The 19093-nt window shown below is 38.2% G+C and overlaps 1 protein-coding gene across 1 annotated transcript in view; it reads left to right on the forward strand.

Annotated features, from left to right (window-relative positions):
* Nucleotides 1-13353, forward strand: part of Ir93a (Ionotropic receptor 93a) — a 45297-nt gene extending 31944 nt beyond the window's left edge. Inside the window, exons 15-21 of the mRNA XM_019060545.2 lie at nucleotides 761-923; nucleotides 1964-2184; nucleotides 2739-2922; nucleotides 5049-5127; nucleotides 5775-5932; nucleotides 6837-6987; nucleotides 10110-13353. Coding sequence (XP_018916090.2) covers nucleotides 761-923; nucleotides 1964-2184; nucleotides 2739-2922; nucleotides 5049-5127; nucleotides 5775-5932; nucleotides 6837-6934 — 903 coding nt within the window. The 3' untranslated portion in view covers nucleotides 6935-6987; nucleotides 10110-13353. The remainder of the gene's footprint in view (nucleotides 1-760; nucleotides 924-1963; nucleotides 2185-2738; nucleotides 2923-5048; nucleotides 5128-5774; nucleotides 5933-6836; nucleotides 6988-10109) is intronic.
* The last annotated feature ends 5740 nt before the right edge of the window (nucleotides 13354-19093 follow it).

Genomic DNA, 19093 nt, shown 5'->3' on the forward strand with positions numbered 1-19093 from the left:
CTAAAAATTGCGCGGTAACTCACTAAAAAGAAATCACTTGTGGGCAGCAGAGGCATCGATGACTCAGTTTCAGCTTATGAATCTATTGTTATCAAACAAAATAAATGCAATATACTTTAGTGCTTTCACCTTTCTTTTACTATTTCAAAATTATTTTCGCGTCCTCAACTTTTGCTTTAAACCTTTTGTTTTATCTTAATTCTTTGAACTTACTTCTGACTTGAATTCTTCACTGGGGGGAAAAAAACACATTGGATATAGAGTCCAGACTCTTGAAAACATTGACAAGAAAAAGGACTCTTGATTCAATCAGATTTAAGCTTAAAACAAAAAGAAATCCGCTCAAATTAAGAGGCTTGGTTCTTGATTAAAGCTTAAATCTGATTGAATCAAGAGTATTTTTCTTGTCGATGTTTTTAAGAGTCTGGACTCTAGATCCAATGTGTTTTTTTCCAGTGTTTCTCGTTCGACCTTATTCCGATAAGATTATTTCCTTTAAAGTTTCTACTACCTCAACTAAGTGTCAATTGTCTGAGGCCAATTTTTAGTATCTGTACCTCTTTAGTTATGAATTATTTGTAGTTAAGACGGTTTTCATTGGGTTTCATTGTTGCGCTCAATTTTGGAAAACGAAACATTTGGTAGAATCATAATCAGATATCATTAATAGGATCATTAAATAAATATTAATTAGGGCAAAGTTTTGATGTCCCAGATGTTCACTTACCTGCTTTTCTTCCTTTAATTTGTTGGTTTTCAGACTTGGTTTTGTATATTTGCCGCTGTCATAGGAATGGGCCCCGTTCTATACTTTTTTCATAGGAGCACACCGTTTTATGCCTTTTTCGGTTTCAAACATTCAAAACATTTTAATTCGATGTTAAATTGTTTTTGGTACGTTTACGGAGCACTCTTACAGCAAAGTAAGTGCATCATCTTTATTTAACTATACAACAAGATAAAAGTAGCGGCAAATTATCATTTGCGCTTTTTCCGTATATCTTAATTTTGTTTATTGATATGAGGCTATTAGTTCCAAAGTATACAATGTCTAATATTCATACAAGTATGATTTATCACACAAACGCAAAAAAACTTTTATGAGTACTGTACGTTTTGATGCGACCTACCTTTTTAATACTGCTAATTAAAACGGATTTTGGCTGTTTTTGCATACAATTAAATTATTTTTCGATTCTCCTGCTCTACTGGCTGCTCAAGAATCCACTCCTAACTCAATTCCGGCCGAAATGGACAGTGGACAGCTTGGAACTAGAAGCCTCATATGTGAGACCTGAGATTATTTGTTGGAAATTCGTGGTGAAATGAAATCCAGCTAAACAGAACATAGCGTACGAGATGGATTTGAGAGGTGATTTTCTTTGAGAGGAATTTTGGGAAGGCACTGGCAAAACCGTGCATCTGATGAACTTTTTACGAAAAATTCGGATTATTTGAATATTTGAGCTACTGTGCGAACATTTTTGCAAGCAGTTTTCTTTCGCACGAGACTGGAATCAGGATTATTAAAAGAAATCCCAAAGATAGACATTCACGACTATGCGAAAGTCCTTGAATCTGAGAATAACTCGTCTGCGCTCCTCTCCTCTGGAACCAGAAATTATCATCCTGCCATTTTTACTTTCTGGCTCCCCTCGCGAATAGAGGAAGTATTGTCATCGTCCAAAAAAAAAAAAAAAAAAAAAATTAAATTTCATCAAGGCGTTTTAAGGTGCCCAGAGTAAAAAAAAACTATACTTGAAAAATTGTATGTCCGTCCGTCAGGCGTACCCTTTTTCTGTGTGCAGCCATAACTCAAAATCTATTTGTTTAATTTCATTCAAAATTTGCATGGAGGATCCGTATCTACGGTCTCCTTATGCACTTTAAGTGATATTGGGGTACACCAAAATTTTTTTACCTTGAAGTAAAAACGATCCATAAAATTCACAATTTTTCTCAGGTGGCACACATTTGCCCGAAGCAGACAGTGGTCGCATCGTTATCGGTACGTGGTGGCTTGTTGTTCTGGTTATCGTAACGACTTACAGCGGGAATTTGGTGGCCTTTTTAACATTTCCACAAATGGAAGATGTGGTCACAAATCTAGACGAACTTCTCGCCAAAAAAGACACGTACACATGGGGCATAGATGAAGCATCAACGTTGATCCCGATTTTGAAAGTAAGTTAGTTGACTTACAGTATATTCTCCATGCAGTATGTTTTCCCAATATTTAAATTGAATCTAACGTACAGACAAATTTTGAAGAAAAAAAATTGTCATTCGCTTCTTGAAATCTACATCTTAACAATAAAATCTCAAAGAATAAAATTAATATGTCAGATTGATTGATCAATTCATTTTTTTTATTTTGTCCCGAATGAAATGTCAGGTTTACATACCTACCAGTACTATCGTGTTAATGAAGAACGCCGTATGAGCCTTCAGACGCTGCCAAGTTTCCTTCGATAAAACCCGAATACACCGGGAAAATTGCAAATATTATTTTTAAAAAATTTCAGACATTTTGTACGTAATTTAATCTAAAATATCTGACAATTTCAAAGGAAAAATATGCATGAATGTTGTCAAAAGAACATGGTTTATCAAGGGAAATTTAGCAACTCTCGTATGTTCCTACGGCGTTCTTCCTTACCTCAGCAGGGTAGTATTACTGTATTTTTTTCAGGCACCTTTTTTCAGCACCTTTTCACTCGACTTTCATTCATTTTCAGCAAGCAGATGATGGGTCAAGACTGAAAGAACTTTACAAGCACGCTAAACTGCACCCTTACTTAAACACCAAGGTGATGGATCAAGTAAGAGGAGGCCGTCACGTGATTATTCAAAGGCGGACGAATCTCTTATTTTACATGAAAAAGGACTTTCTTCTCCATGATCGCTGCGATTTTCTCCTCGGTAAAAATACAATTTATAAAATACTTGGTGTAAAGCAGTGGGTTTTCTCTCTCACATTTTCCAGTCTAAAGCTAATGTAACAGAGACGAGATTAATGGTGGAACTGCAGAAACGCATATCGACGGTGAAACTACCAAACCACGTATCTCGTTTGCGGTGTTTAAAAATCTACGCTCACATTTTATTTTTTTGAAGTAGACCAAATCAATATCATTCCTTGAAATTTTCACGGAATTTTCTCCGCACAAAGAGGAAAAATCACAGAAATTTTCAAGACTGGATGTTAAGTAGTTTTTCATTTAAAAAATAAAGTATGACAGGAAGTCTGCGACGTCGCAAACCGAGATACGTGGTTTGGTAGTTTCACCGTCGATATCTCGGTTTGTGACGTTGCATGAATGACGGGATCCCCCTGCATCCCCATCAGAGAAACCTCTGGGGACGACTAGACCCTCTTACTCGGATTTCTTGGGGTAGATTATCGTGGCCTCCCAGCTTTTCCTTTTTCTGAGCCTCGACATGAATTTAGCGAACTTGCACCGATTGAAGGAGGGCTCTGTCCGCCACCTTTAAAGGTCAGTACTTCGGAAACGGATGGGCCTATTTTGGATTTCTCTGTGTTGATTTTATGATTAAAATGCTCTATGATTTCTGATCCCAATGAAATAATTCCAAAATTTTGACAAAAACCCCAACTTTAGAAGTACGGACCCCGCGGACCCCCTCTACCCTCCAGGAAGTCAGATGAAGGGGGGGGGGGTGCGAGGACCATGAGATTCGGCTTCCTTGGGATCGATTCCTAATTTGTCCCCGCGATCCTGGACTTCGTTCGATCTAATCGAGAAAAAAGGCCTGGCAAGGTAGGTCTAGGCCACCCCGTGTAAAGATAGAGCTAGACAAAATGGCGCAGGCACTTATCAACCCGTTACGACAAGCCGTCACGGAGGTGCACGCACGGATTAATTTGCAGCCCCCCTCATTTATCCATAAGATCTGGTGAGTGCCTAAGCTTCCATGCCTCAAATTTTATAATATTACATGCCTAACTGATCGTTTCGCAGTCCGACCCCCCGATACGCTTCGCGCCTCATAGGCTTCATGCGTTACGCGCCACTTTCATGATTTTATATTATACAGTAAGATATAATATACAGACACCAATTCACGACCCGCATGATTTGCTCCAACTCCGAGAACATCACCTTCAGTAAAGGGCTAGCCTCGTCTTACCCGCGGGTGTATTTATCACTAAAAGCTCGGATTTTACCGGGATTTAACGTTACGTAACGTTCATCTGGATTCCCTCCATCTACGTTACGCAGCCATGACGTAGATAGATGGAAGACTCCACTCCACTCCTTCAATGCGTTACGTAATTAAGTGATATTCTCTTTTTTCTGGATGCGTTTCTAGAACGTGACTTATCAGAACTTTCAGCCTCTCGTAAATAGTAATGCCAGCTAAAAAGGAAACTAAAGCTCTTGACCAGTTAACAGATTTTGGCTTAATTTGGTTCATATCTATAAAAATGAAAGTGGCATAGATGAATCGCAAATCTTTGGCTGAAATTCATTGGAAATTGCTGCATAAAAGTAAACAAAAATCCAACACTGAAAAAAATAAATTACGGCTCGTAGACATACCGTCCGTTCCGGGCTCAGCTATGCCGAAACTTCCGAGTGCTGGAGCCGTAGCTTCGATTGCTTCAGGTACTACGCCCGGAACTTTCGGCCTCTGAGCCCGGAACGTGGATGGTATGTCTACAAAGCTCGTTAGCACGGCTTCCACGGCCGAAGTTTTTTTTCAGTGAAGGGGTTTTGCAGAATTTTTTGGTATTTTATATCAGAAACTGAGGTTTTTATATTCATAGCTTACTTGTATCATGAACTCTATATTTTGGCAACTGGACATGGATATAGCTTTACAGCTCTTATACAGCTCTTTTTCAGAAGGGCGATACTTTTCAGGCCTACTTTCGTTCGAATACAATGTTTAGGTAATAAATTCAGTTTAACTTTTTAATTTGGGCTAATTTAATAAAAGCTTGAGGTAAAGCACCCACGAAATTAAGTTTGTATGGAGTTATACGTTATTTTTAATGATATTTTTTACATTAAACCTTACAGGAAGAGACGAGTTCATAGAGGAATCTATCGCCATGATTATCGCTGAGGGTAGCCCCTACTTGGGCATAATCAATGAAAGGTATGTTGTTTCTTGTATTTAGTTTTTCAAAGTTACTTTTAATAGAGAATGTTGGTAAAATTTAGTCGTTTACTTTTTTTTATGCGGAAAAATTGTTTTGGATGTCAGAGTGTGTAAATTTTTTCCTTATTAACAGCAACGAAAATTTTAATCAAAATGAAGGTTTTCAAATTTAAAAGTACGATCAATTTTGACAAAAATTCCATCGAAATGTGCTGAACTCAGTTCGCAGTGATTGCACATTTTGTACACTCTAAGTTTGGAAGTCATCTTTTCGGATTTAAGGTGATTCGACGGACGCCATTTTTTGTGTCAGAGCGACGTGCGATACATCGCATCGATTCGCTCCATTTTTTCAGCTACTTGTCATTTTTTTCGAATTTTAAGATCGCAAATCTATTGTCAGGAGACTAAAGAATTCACTTACTAATTTGACAAACAAATTCAACGTAATAAAGGCAGGGTTTTTTTAGAGGAAAAATATCGCATTCGATACTGATATCGAAACTGCACTCGAATGCGACATTTCCTTTTTCCATTCCCTTTTTTCGCTGAATACTTTGTAAACCACGAGGCAATTTTTTGAGAGGAAAAATATGAAGCCAGAATCATTGAAAATTTGATGTAAGTTTGTCCAACTTCGATAGGATTCGGAGGATGCACCAGATGGGTCTGATCCACAAATGGATTACGGACGCGTTGCCGAAAAAAGACCGCTGTTGGAGTAAATCCGTTGTCAACGAGGTCACCAAACATTCCGTCAATCTCGACGACATGCAGGGATGTTTTTTCCTATTATTTTTAGGTATGTAACACATTTTTTGTCCGAGGAGTTTGTCTATAAAACAGATAAAAAAAATCATCGTCACCATTCATTCATGCTAATTGGACTTCATTTTGTAATTAAGAACTACGATTTCTGTTTCATCCGTAAAAGCACTTATATGTATAGAGGAAGTAATGGTGCATACGTTGTGTCTAGACTGAGCCAGAAATTCTAGTTCCTAATTGCAAAATATAGTCCAATTTCAGTCTACTTTTTCTTGTGCGATAGGTAGAGCATGAACTTTTCAGAAGCATCACAGTTGTACGCTATAGTGTATGTGAGGATTGTAAAACTGCTGAACCGTACATCTCGATTTTGATCTTCGAAAATTTTCGCTGAAATTGTATTTTATTCAGGAGGATGATGCTCTGTAATTTCACGTGAAATCTTTCGGCAATTATTTAATTTTCACTTGGAAATTTCAGAGTAATATTTCAGGAGGAAATATATGGTAGGAGCAGACGTTACCATAAAAAAGTTACAATCAGTAGTGCACAATTTTTTTGCGGTTATTACTTATTTATTTCTTCTTTTTAATTTATTGAAGATTTATGAGCTCCGCTGTTGTGCGTGAGGGACAATATTGAAAAGCTTTCAGGAAAAAGGGCCCATATCGAAAAATCGCGCTTGGGAAAAGTGCATTTAAAGTTTTCATTAATCACCTCCTGGCGACTAACGGTGACTCACATTAGGTATTACAATCCAAGCTCCGATGTAAGTCACAGTCAATGTTCACAAAGTATATATGAAAATTTCGATTACATTTTCTCAAACGCAAATATTTGGTATGCACCCTTTTCCTTGAAAACTCCTCAATTGATTTCAAACTTAATGCTTGTGCTTTGACAGTTCTGTGATTTCTGTTGCAAATGAATGATTCCAGGATTTTTGGTGGCAGTTTTGTTCGTGGTTGGAGAGATTGCAAAGAAAAAATTTGGTTCAAAACTCGGTAATAGAGTCATCTATCCCTTCACACAATGAAACTACATATATAAATGCCTCTTAGTGCTCTTGCCTTCCAACGCTCACCTCAGGTTAGTATTCACTCCGGTTAGTATCTAGGGGGGCCGTAGCTCTGACTGGGGGTGCTCACGGACAAAAACATTAAAAAGGCTTTACTTTTACAAAATTATTACCATTAATATTAGGCTTCATTTTTTATCCATGAAGCTCAATCCTATAGAATGGCGGTTCAACCCTGGATCCCCCAGTACTTTGAGAATCAGAAAAACACCGAAGTTTTTAACCATTAAGTCGAATATAATTTGGTAGAGGAGGAAGGGGGGGGGGGTAGCAACTATATCCATCATCCCTCTATGATGCGAAATAACTGTATAATGTAGGATTATCAGGGCGTTGGCGTCGCGTATCGGCAATCAAAATAGATATTTCCGGAGACTTTAACGAATGGCAAGAAAAGCAAACTAAAATTTTTGTAACTTGTTTGAACTTTTACTCTCTGTCTTCTTCACTTTTCTGCTCTTTCTTTCCCTCATTCTTTTTCTTCACTCTGTTTTGGCACAGGGATGAGGAGCAACCCCCCCTCTCCCTCGTTTGAAATCGGAACGTATCATGTACGGGCTGGAATTGTTAGTGTCCAAATCTGTCTCAAAAAATCTTCCTTGTGCCGAAGGGAATGGATGAAACTAATCGTGCTTGGGGGATCCCGGCGTTGCATTATTTAGCTCATTATGGAAAACGATGCTGTAGAACCTCTAAAATAATTTGCTACTAAATTTAGAGAACTGATCTGGCAGCACCGAAAATTTACCTCAACCAAAATATTTTTTTCGTTGTGTTTTTTATTTTTAATTTTTTTGTTTGAGTGCGTCAAACTGGTTGGGCGAATTCAAATGAGCTGCACTCAAGGTAAAAGCTGCAACGTCAAGAAAATTGAAAATTCGATGGAGTTGCAATCATGTTGGCCTTGCAATTGGATTTTTTTATCTTTTTATTTATAAGTGAGGTTTAACGTTGTAAAAAAGTTTGCTACTTCCTCTTGATGTGTGTTTATTTTCGACGATTTTAGGCGGGAGTGTCGTTGGAGGGTGTTAATAATAAAATATCTTTATAGAAAATAGAATTATATAAAATATCTTTATAGAAAATATCTTTATAGAGCACACCCCATCTCTCCAACTCGTCCCTAGTTCCGAGTGGTAGAGATACCTCCAGTTATATAATTGAAGTATGGAGATCTTATGGTTTCTTTGTTGTCGTAGGTTAATTGGAATCGATTATGACCTCAAACTTTAGATTGGTTGTTGTACCGATTGTGAATGATCTGTTTTTTTTTGTTTTTTTTTACTGTATTTTTTACGTGAATAATGCCACAATTAAGCTCTTCAGTCCTGAAAGGGGATATTCAATTACCATATTGCTGAGACTTTTTTTTATCACTATTTTTTTATAATAAAATGAATTAGTGGCTAGTATTTTGACGTAGAATATTTTAATTTAACTTTTACAATAATGAGGACTTTTTGGAAACTTCTAAAAAAAATGTTGAAAGTGAAGCGTTCAGCTTCCACAAGCGAATAAGTGAAGGAAAATGATACGGGAATGATGGGGTAGGGTTATCCCAAAAAGAACTGCACGATCATGATTTTATCACAAAGGCACATGAAAATATGGGAAGTATGCGTTCCAGTTTCACTGTTAATAAAAAAAACCAAGATTATTGCAATTAATTTTAATAATAATTTATGAGGAGAGCTGTCAGTTAGAGTTGAACATATCATTATTACCGCACCAAGAAAGCTAACATGTTAGATTGTTAATCCAATAATCTGCAGAGAATCAATAAAACTTTTGGTGAAAATTGATGAGATTGTTTGAAATATGAATTTGTTTTAAATAAAGTTGCATGGAATATTTTTGTTAACTTGTAATTCTTCAGCAATGATGCAAACTGGTAAAATGATCCTTGCTCTTGAAAGGCCCCCAAGGGTTGGCTTTTCTCTTCTCCATCTCTTTTTTTCTCTCCTCTTCCTTCTTCCGCTGTTGGATAGCGTCGAATCCGGCTTTCCTGAAAAAAAGAGAGAAAAATAAATTAAATCATTGATTGAAACAAGCACGAAAATGAGCAAGGAGGTCTGCGTGCGCACTGAGCGACACAATATCTGCCTCTATTTAGGATTATTTTGTAATGCGTGACGATAGGTGTGTAAGTTCAAAGTGATGGTATTTAAGAAAATAACGGGAGTGTAGCACGGTTGTGATGCATTGAAATAAATTCGGTCTACTATGCTTGTCATGATAAATGGTATCCAGTCAAAATGACCTAAGGCTTGTATCAATTATTTGTAAACGTATCTCTTGTAATAATTAATAATGTCTTGCAAAATAATAATTCATGGGCTTTGAGGACAAGGCGCATAAGTGCGGTTTTTTAAAAAAAATTGAGATATTATTTATTTCTAGTAAGACCAGTCTTAATGCATAATTTGTGAAAAATTCGCCCCCAAATTCTAATTTTTAAGCATCAAAAAGTAAGTTTGAACTTTTTTTCCGCCATAAGGATCCATGTAATTTCAAAACTTCAAGCAATAAAAGATTCCTCGAAATTCCAAAAACTGCTCTTATGCGCCTAGTCCTTCAAACTCCTCAATTAAGACTCGTATCATGCAAGGTAAATGTACCCTACTAAGTTATCCGGTGTTTTGCGTGGTATTTGCCATGCTTAATTACCTATTTTAAGCATAGAGTACATAGAGTTGTAATGTAAGTGGGTGAGCTGGCGCCGCACTTTTAAGCATTTTCCAGGTCCCGAATTCCGAGACTCCTGTGTGATGCCGGGTCACTTTTTCGATACAGAATCGATTGTTTGCGATACACGGGTACCCGGCCATCCAATGTAAACAAAGAAGATAGGAATCATCGCGTATTCCACACTGCCAGTTTGGATCGAACATGTATCGAAAAAGTGACCCAAACTCGGCGCACACCGGGCTCGGAACTCGTCGAGCAAAACATGGCGCCAGCTCTCCCATTTACATTACGACTCTATGTACTCTATGATTTTAAGGTTATTGTTGGGGCTAATCCCGAAGGAGACCTAAATATTATTACATCCTAAATGATATAAGAAATTTTCATTATTTTTTGATCTTCTTAGATGGAAGGCTATGTCTAACGCTTGCTCGTCATTTTTCAGGCCTCACACTTGGAATTTGCCTTTCCTTCCATTCCGTCATTATACCTTTCATCTTCCTTCGGAGGCAACCTTTGGGTCAATTTTGGAGCGGTGAACGTGATAGTTTTTCCTCTTGAACATGCTCAAAAATGTAATTCTATTTTTTTAGAGGTATTTTCCCTCAATTACACATATTGTAGATATTTTGATGCAACTTAATCACTTGTCGCTCCTTTGTGATGCACTGCGACGTTTAGAATGTGTTCTTCTTCCCATTCAGCTCAAAAATATACACCCTTTTTTAATACAGACGTCTTCCCTATGTTATTTATTGCTTTTTGTCCTTCCCAAAGTAATCCAGAGTCCACGCCAAGTAAGGCCTATCCAAGGCCCATGCGGGTTAGAAGCCATGCTAAATAAGTTCATTATTTTTTAGAGTCCGACAAATACGGTTGTCTTCATTTTAACATTGAAACTAAGTACAAAAATTAAGTTGGCGGAAGTTTTTTCGCATTTTACATCACCGAATGAACTTCTTTTGCATCGATCACACCCTTTGTTTAAATACTGTAAACAGGTTTTTGTGAGATATCGCAAGAAGAATACGATTCTTACTATGCGAATAGCCGTAAAATTTCGACGATAACACTGTAGGGAATGGTGCTATTCCTTGCAATATTGTAACAGCGTTGCTACAGGTGAAATATGAACTACCGATCAGTATGTAAGTTACAAAGTTGTCCATCGTTGTCTAAGTTATATTGTAAGTTGTCTCTAGTCGTGACCAGTTGTTCTATTTTATAATCTAAGAAGTACATTATCTCCTCTACGTCTATCGTTTGGTTAATTGTAAAGTGTTCATACCAGTGGCCGATCCAGAGAAAACCTGAGAAGGGGGCGGGGCCTTCTCTCAGTCCTTCCGTGGTGATGGGAAGGTTATTTGGACTGCATTTTGCAATTTGGAACTATAAATTCTGGCTCATCTGAAAAAAAAACACTTATGTGCATAGGGAAACCAATGGTACATACGTTGTTTTTAAACAGGACCAGAATTTATAGTTCCAAATTGCAAAATGCAGTCCATTTGGAAGGTTCCACCCTCTGGGAAATTTGGAAATCGTGCTCCCATTCAAATAATCATTCTGGGGAAAGCTCTTAAACTCAACATTTTCCTGGTAAGATTGACCGATTGACCATATCCCTGTTTCAAAACCGATTCGTTCGGGAGAGGGAGAAAAGAGAGAAAAGCAGAAAAGTATGAACGGGCAGCGGAGATAACTGCAAAGACCAACATTCCAGCTAGGGGCCATGGGCGGCCATTCCTAAATTACGTGTAGCGCTCCAAGTCTTGGGATTGCAAACTCACGGGAGCAACCAATCCAGCTTCCAAGGATCACCGCAGACTTGATTTTGACATCATATATTCTAAAACAGCATATTAATTTCACGGTGCATGCGTTTATTTTAATCTTATTTTTACCGTCACGTCTTCGAGAATCGATCAATTGCGTCTCAAAAATCGCAGCAGCTTCATCACGCTTGGCAAGAAGGTAATAATTTTAACCGCGCATCGGGGGAATCGGACTCAAAGTTGAGGCACTCCCGTCGACTAGAAGAAATTTACTTTGAAAAATTCAAATAACGCACGGGCTCATTGCCGGAATGGGCGCGAATATACCGTGGAACCGCGATGTCCACTCGCTCGATATATTATTATTATTTTCGTTCCTGGCGCGAATACATTGTCGAGGAACATGGCGCGCAGGCTCGGTTGCGTCCTTGAGTGCTGTTGGCAGAATTCAGAGAACTGGTCACGAGTCTTGCCAGTCGGACGTATTTCTGCCAAACGGAACTAAGTGCATTGAGACGTGAGCCCTGAGACCCATCAGAGTATATGCGTAACAGGGCTCACGTCATAATGCACGTAGTTCCGTTTGGCAGAAGTACGTCCAGTTGTTCCTTACTTTCATAATGAGCGAAACCAGTTGAGAAGCTGATTATTGGCCGGTGGCCAGCTTTCGGGGAAGTTTATCGAACCGCAGCATCCGACGAGTGTATCGCTTGGACAGAAACAAGGAGTACACAGTTGACAAACAGCTACGAATCACCTACTTTCCACGCGGAGGAATTTGTGACGCACCTCGGAAAAACAGCCTGTGGCGAACAGAACGAGCTGTGCGAGGGAAGAGAGGGAGGAGGAAAAACCTACCCGACATGTATCTAATGAGTTGCTAAAGAGGCTGATCATCGAAACTGATAGACAAAGCGACGGACAAAAGAGAAAAAAAGAAAATGGTGCGATCCTAACGGTGGAAGCGGGTGGTTGCAATGAACGAAGGAGGTAAGCAATAGACTAACCAACGGCAACCCGCAGGAGAGCACCCCTTATAGTTAGTCTATCACTTTAACCCTTAGTCTAATAACTACCCATTTCAACCGATGGGATCCCTCCATTTTTCCTTTGCCCTATTTGTCCATCAGTTTCGATCCGCAGGTGCAGGTGCCCTCATAGGGCCAAAAAAGGCCGAACAAAAATTGGTCAAACATTTTAAATGCGCAAAAAAAGTCTCTTCGTGGCATTTTTTCCTCTCAGTGTATTGATTTAAACTTACACTGAAAAAAAAACTGCTAAAATCAACACATGAAATAGTGAAAAAAGGTGACAACTCATCAAAATAGATTAAGAACACCGGGTTGATTTTACTAATTTGGTGATTAGTCACCGTATTTTAGCAATTTTTTTTTAGTGTAGTATTGAAGTTGTATCACGTGATAAGGGCAGTGTTCAATGCCCGAAGTTGGCTCTCCCTGTGTTTTACCCCTAAATTGTTAGACCTATGAATTTTACGAAGGATCATTTGCTGTGATCTCTTTATGAGCGCAAAGCTGGCGGGTTTTCCTCCCTTGAACATGCCATCGAGTGCATCATAAAAGACAGCTTATTTGATAAAAAAAGCAGCCAACTTTGCGCTCAAAGTTAAATCATAGCAAAAACGTAAAAAATCAACTTTATTTAGCTGTTTTCCAGGAGAAACACAAAGGGACACAACAATTGACTCTGGACACCTAATGCTATCTTATAATGCGATGCAACTTCAAAACTGACAAGAAGCCAGAGCCTTAAGGCAATGATATGAATAACAAGTAAACTTCTCAATGAAAAAAACTATTTTTAAAATCACGAAATTGGGGCCGTGTATGCAGTGGCGTGGCGTGCTTTGCGATTTATCGATTGTTATGCCATTTAAACCTATGGAAAAGAATCGATAAATAGGGTGTTCGCAGCGAACACCTTAATAATCGATTCTTTACCATAGGTTTAAATGGCATAACAATCGATTTATCGCAACTCACGCCACGCCTCTGGTGTATAGGAAGCCCGTAGGCGCAAAGGTTCTTTGATCACCAACGGAAGAAGGACATTAATTTACAAAATTAAGAATCGAGTAAATCATTTTGGGAATAATTACGTTTTCGGCAGACTTTTTAGAGAGACTCTCAAGAGAGACGAAAAAGAAAGCATTCCTCAGAGTGGACCAGTAACAATATATAACTGGACCACCATTAAGGACAAGAATCAAAGGAGCAGAGGACATGTTTTCTCATTAGAATATTCCATTGGACAGCGCAGGTGTTGCGGAAATTTCCACGGCCAATCGCTAAGTAAAAAATTAGCTTTTGTGAACATTATAGAGTCCGTTGTCAGGTCAGATGCAACAGTTAGAGGATCGTGTTTTGATATTCGGAACTTAGCAATCAGCCAACATTAAAATTATCCTGCCCAACATCAATACTCTCCTTTCTTTTCTTTTTTTTAAGTCATTATATCCTTCCTACGTACCCCAAATACAGCTCCTTTCAATTAATTGGCAATTTACGTCATCGATGACTTTTTTCGGTATGAATTTATCAACGAAAAATCTGCACATTAAGGTGTGCATTTAATTTTCCAGAATGTCAAAATAGGTTCAAGACGTATTTTGAATCATCATGCTCATGACTTCATCGCCGTTACACATCTCTGGATAAATCAATTGCTCTTTCCTGCACTGCCATTTGAATCCAATATCCGTGTTTAGCGGCAGCTAATTCACCTTGAATTTTAGCTTCCTGCAAATTACCGCCACGTCTTTTGTTCATTTAGAGTACCTAAATATCTCTTTAGTGACCGGCGCGCAGCGAGGAAATGGGAGTCCTAAGATCGATCACAAACATTTCTACTTGATTTAGTTACAACTGAGTTATCCATCATTTAGGTGGTTTCGTAAAATACTTACTTCGCTGTGTTATCGCAGACTGAAACCTCAACTCGGCCGCAGATTTTAGTCTCTCCTTGAACCATCTTGAGTGTGTTCTCTTGGCTGGCAATCGGCTGGCAAACAATGTAGCGCTGCGGTCAAGAATATGGACTGCTTCGGTGGTCTCTTTAATGGCAGCTTTCAGAAAACCGTTCGATTCCGGGATTTGAGGGGGGCTATGGCACGTAGTGGATAAGGGTGAGCACGAATAGTTCCAGCTGGTTACCCGAGTTTCCGCGACGACTACCCAGAGAAGTGGACAAGTTCTTCGTCAACCTGGAACCAAAATTTCAGTTCGTTTTAGTCATGATACAATAGTCTTGATTCATATGCCGTAAGCAAATTGTAAAATCAGGCATTTTGTCAAAATGTCGAGGCAAATAGTCAAATGCCTAGGCAAATAGTCAATTCATCCCCTAGTGGGCAAAGTATCACAACCACCATGCGATGTTTCAAAATGTCCGCCGCCATTTTATTTTTTACAGAGAAAATACTGTTAGTTGAATCTGTTTGAAAACTGCACTGAATTTTATCGGCGGCACAAAGAAAATTCGGTGAAATTTTCGAACAGCTGCGTCGAACCATTTCTCTGCATAAAAATAAAATGGCGGCGGAAATTTTAAACTTCGCATGGCGCTTGTGATACTTTGGCCGGAAATTTGATTAAATGCCTGATTTGAATAATCACCCGCGACAGATATTCGCAGCATTGAAACTATCCTACACGAAGACTAGGAATTCAAAACCCAGTAAGCGTCATTCAGTTTTGCCAAGTAAAATTGTGCACTTCTTCCCTTAATAGCGAAAAGCAGCAAACAAATTTAGAGGAAAATTCTTAATAAAAAGTCAATTGAGCGATGGCGTTTAGTTTCTTTTACTATGAGGGACGAAAAACCATGCACAATCTTGGCGACACCTGATGCCGCTTACCAGGTTTGGAATTTCCCGTCTTCAAGTAATGAAAAACTTTGCCATCCCAAATGTATGTACTCCATTAAAAACAACTTAAGCCGGGGAAATGACATGAAAAACGGAAAACACATAAATATAACCGAGACGTTTCGAAGTAAGTCTCGCAACTTCACTTTCAAGCAAAAAAAGAGAGAAAAATTAAACAAGGAGGGGGAAAAACAAGGAAAAATGAGTCGTCGTTAACTGCTGTTCTGCCGTGCTAAGCGAGAACGCCGTAAGAGCCATCAGCGTTGCCAAAATCTTGATAAAATAGGAATTTACTTTGAAATTTGAGAATATTTTTCCAATCTTTATGATACTTTTGTTTGCAATTCAATTTAAAATATCTGAAAATTTCAAGGAACAGTAGGTATGCATAACTTTCTCCCCCGATACATTCTTTATTAGGGAAAATTTGGCAGCATTCGAAAGTTCTTACGCCGTTTTTCCTTAGCACGGCAGTGTTGTTGTGAGACTGAGACTAATTACCAACAGAGTAAACAAACCATGGTCCATAGTGTAGGGGAAATCAAGGTACATGTAGACACAGATCCCCATAAATTTTAAACTTCAATCACCACCTTTTTCATGGAGAAAAAAATGATGATAAACATCATTTATCATCATCATCGTCATCATCATATCAAATCTATTTTAAATCGTTTAAAAATCTGATACATGAAGGAGTCAAGCTGGAAGGGCTTTATTGCATTGTTACGTTGGAAAATGTCACATAATTTTTTTTAGTTTTCATTCAAGGAAGAAATTGTTTTCTTTAAGCGTTTCCTGAAACTCTCTTCGTGATTTTATAGAGATTCTTTAAAATGTCAAGTATGAAACTTACGCCTGCTAATGAATAAAGAAATAAGTTGTCAGGTACAAATAATGTTTTGCAACGCTCAAATGCATTTAAGCCCCGCTAGCTCTAACCCTTCTGGATAGCTTTTTCTTCGAATAAAAGTTTAAAAGTGATAAAAAACCAGGAGTACATGGTGTCGTACTGTAAATGGGAGAGCTAGAGCCACTTTTAGAAGCATTTTCCAGGTCCCGAATTCCGAGACTCCTATGTCACGCCGCCGCCGGCCGCGTCACTTCCTCGATTTATAATAGATTTTTTTCGATACAAGGGGGCCCGGCCATCTGATGTAAACAAAGAGGATAGGAATTACTACGAATTCTACATTGCCATTTTGGATCGAAAATGTATCGAAGCTCGGCGCACACCGGGCTCGGAACTCGTCGACCAAAACATGGTGCCAGCTCTCCCACTTACATTACGACTCTATGTACCCTATGTAAAAAGCAAAATACCGAGGGAAATTACTATAAGTACTTGATTACAGCTATATAGATATTATTTCAGTAATAAGGATATCATCTTTATCAGATTTGCGATGAATAAAAAAAATATAAAAACAAGCGACGACTTGTTTCTCCCCCTTTGCGTCTCATTTTCAATTTGACTGTCTGAAAAAAACAGTAACAACTTTGAAATGTCCTAGTTTTTCAAGTTCAGTTTTTTTCCGTTCTTAACCTAGATTCTTAATTTCAATCGATAGCTGATTACTGTTTGGTCCTGCAAGTCACTCATGACTCCCGGAATAATTTTTCAAGTATGAGTGAAAAGTGAGTATGATTGTGGTGATAAATTTTTCACGTTGAATGTTCCTTTTTAAACCCAAATTAAATACCTTACTAAAAACTAATTCCCTCCATTTTGAAATATCATTAAATCCTTCTCCTGCTTGACATTGGAGGGAAGAAAAAATGTAAAGCCGCCGCCTTGCACCGGCTGAGAGCCGGTTTAGAGCAGTTTTTTTTTTGGCGACACGTCACAGATTGATTCTAGACCAAAACAGTGAACATTAGCAATGCATTAGTCAGTCTTGTCATATCATCGCCTATTCTGCCGTGATAGCGAAGAGAACAGTAAGTGATGCTGGGATGAGTCGCGAGACACATAAAAGCATGCGCTAATCATGGCTCATGCAGAAATATGCACTTACTGCTGTCTTCGCTATCACGGCAGTATTGCTGGTTTGATAAGATGAGCTAAGCAGTTTTGAGTGTGTGTATTATGTACATTCAATTTTTATTTTCTTGTCCTCCCTAGAAAAGACCCGCATTTTGTAATTATCGTAACGCTAAGTGTATAACTGTGTGATAATCGACATGTTCTATCAAAATGAACTGCCAATCTTTTAAACAAATTTAAAACAAAGGGTTGTTTCTTTGACGGGTGGAAACGAGGTTGCGAAACAATTCAAAACGCCCCGGTTATTTGCTTGATTTTTTTTTTTTTGCGGATTATGTAACGATTTTTTGTTTTATATTAGAGATTTCAGGAACTTTTCGTCGTATTACAGAGAATATGTATACCAACTCTTGAAAGAAAATTTGCTCTTCGATTATCCGAACTGACCGACCGCCACATTAGTTCGGATAATTTAAGGTTCACTTTGTGAATAGATTAATTAATTGATTAGCTGCTACAATAGCAAAGATTTATCAAAGTCTGGAGCTTTCAGTCTGGAATACTTGAAAATTTGAAATAATTAAGTACCAGCACAAGGCTCATTAAAAGTTTGAGATCGGATGAATTTTTTAAGTTGAATTGTAAGGATTGTACACTTAAATAAAAAGTATGTGGAATCTGGGCGTCGTCATGGAGAAATGCACATAAAATACTAATTTTACCAAGAGCAATTTTGATGCAACCCATTTTACCCTCCATAACTGTTAGAAAGCAGGAGACCGGGAGCTAGAAATTTAAACCATTTCAGTAAGACAGCGCCCATTTTCTTTTCCCGGCGCTGAAGTCTCCTCAGTCAGTTTTTCTCACTACAGTTTCACAAGTTCTAATCTGCGAAATTAATTGCAATATCTACAGAAAACGATGTAGCACTTGTCTCCTTTCCTTAAGGTCTCCATAGGCAGTTAATGTATCACTATAATTTTACAAGTTCAAATGTGCAAAATTCACTGTTGTACACACGGAGTGCGATACATCGCCTAAAAATTTGAAAAAATTGGCGGATTTCCGAAATAATTTTTCTTGAAAGTGAAGTTCGATATCTTTATACGTCATAGATAACATGGTCAAATGGAAATAAAATACACCCCGTTTTTAAAATCTTCTCAGTTTATTAGCTTCTTTGACATTTTGGTGAATCTAGTCAATGCGGTTTTGAGTCCAATAGACGAAAAGTTGAAAAAATCAGACGCGACGTTTGACCATTAAAAGATTTTGGGTGGGTTCTACGAAATCCAGGTTGCATCTACAATCGCCTCCAGTAATTTTCGTCGAGGATACCTCAATTTCCTCAGCCCTATCGAACCGAATTCTATATAATGTTTAAGTTCTCTCAAAAACTGCGTAAAATTGCAATATTTTATGATTTTGGTGGAGAATAACTGATCCGACGGGTAGGTATCGCGTCAGACATGTTACACCATTTTTACCCTTCCCCACCTATTAGAAAGTTGGTGGATGGGCGTCAGAAACTTAAACCTTTTCAATGAAATAACAACATCCATTTTCTTTTCTTGGCGTTAAAGTCTCCCTAGTCAATCAAATATTTTACTACAATTTTGTATGTTCGAATCTGCGAAATTCACTGCAATATCAACAGAAAGCCATGCAGCGCCTCAAACCTCAATTGCCTCAGTTCTATCAATCAGAGTTTTATCTATTCTTTCCAAGTTTTCTCAAAAATTAAGTATGATTGCATGTTTTTCAACATTTTGGTGGAGAAT

This window comes from Bemisia tabaci, chromosome 6, assembly GCF_918797505.1.
Source record: "Bemisia tabaci chromosome 6, PGI_BMITA_v3".
Lineage (NCBI taxonomy): Eukaryota > Metazoa > Arthropoda > Insecta > Hemiptera > Aleyrodidae > Bemisia > Bemisia tabaci.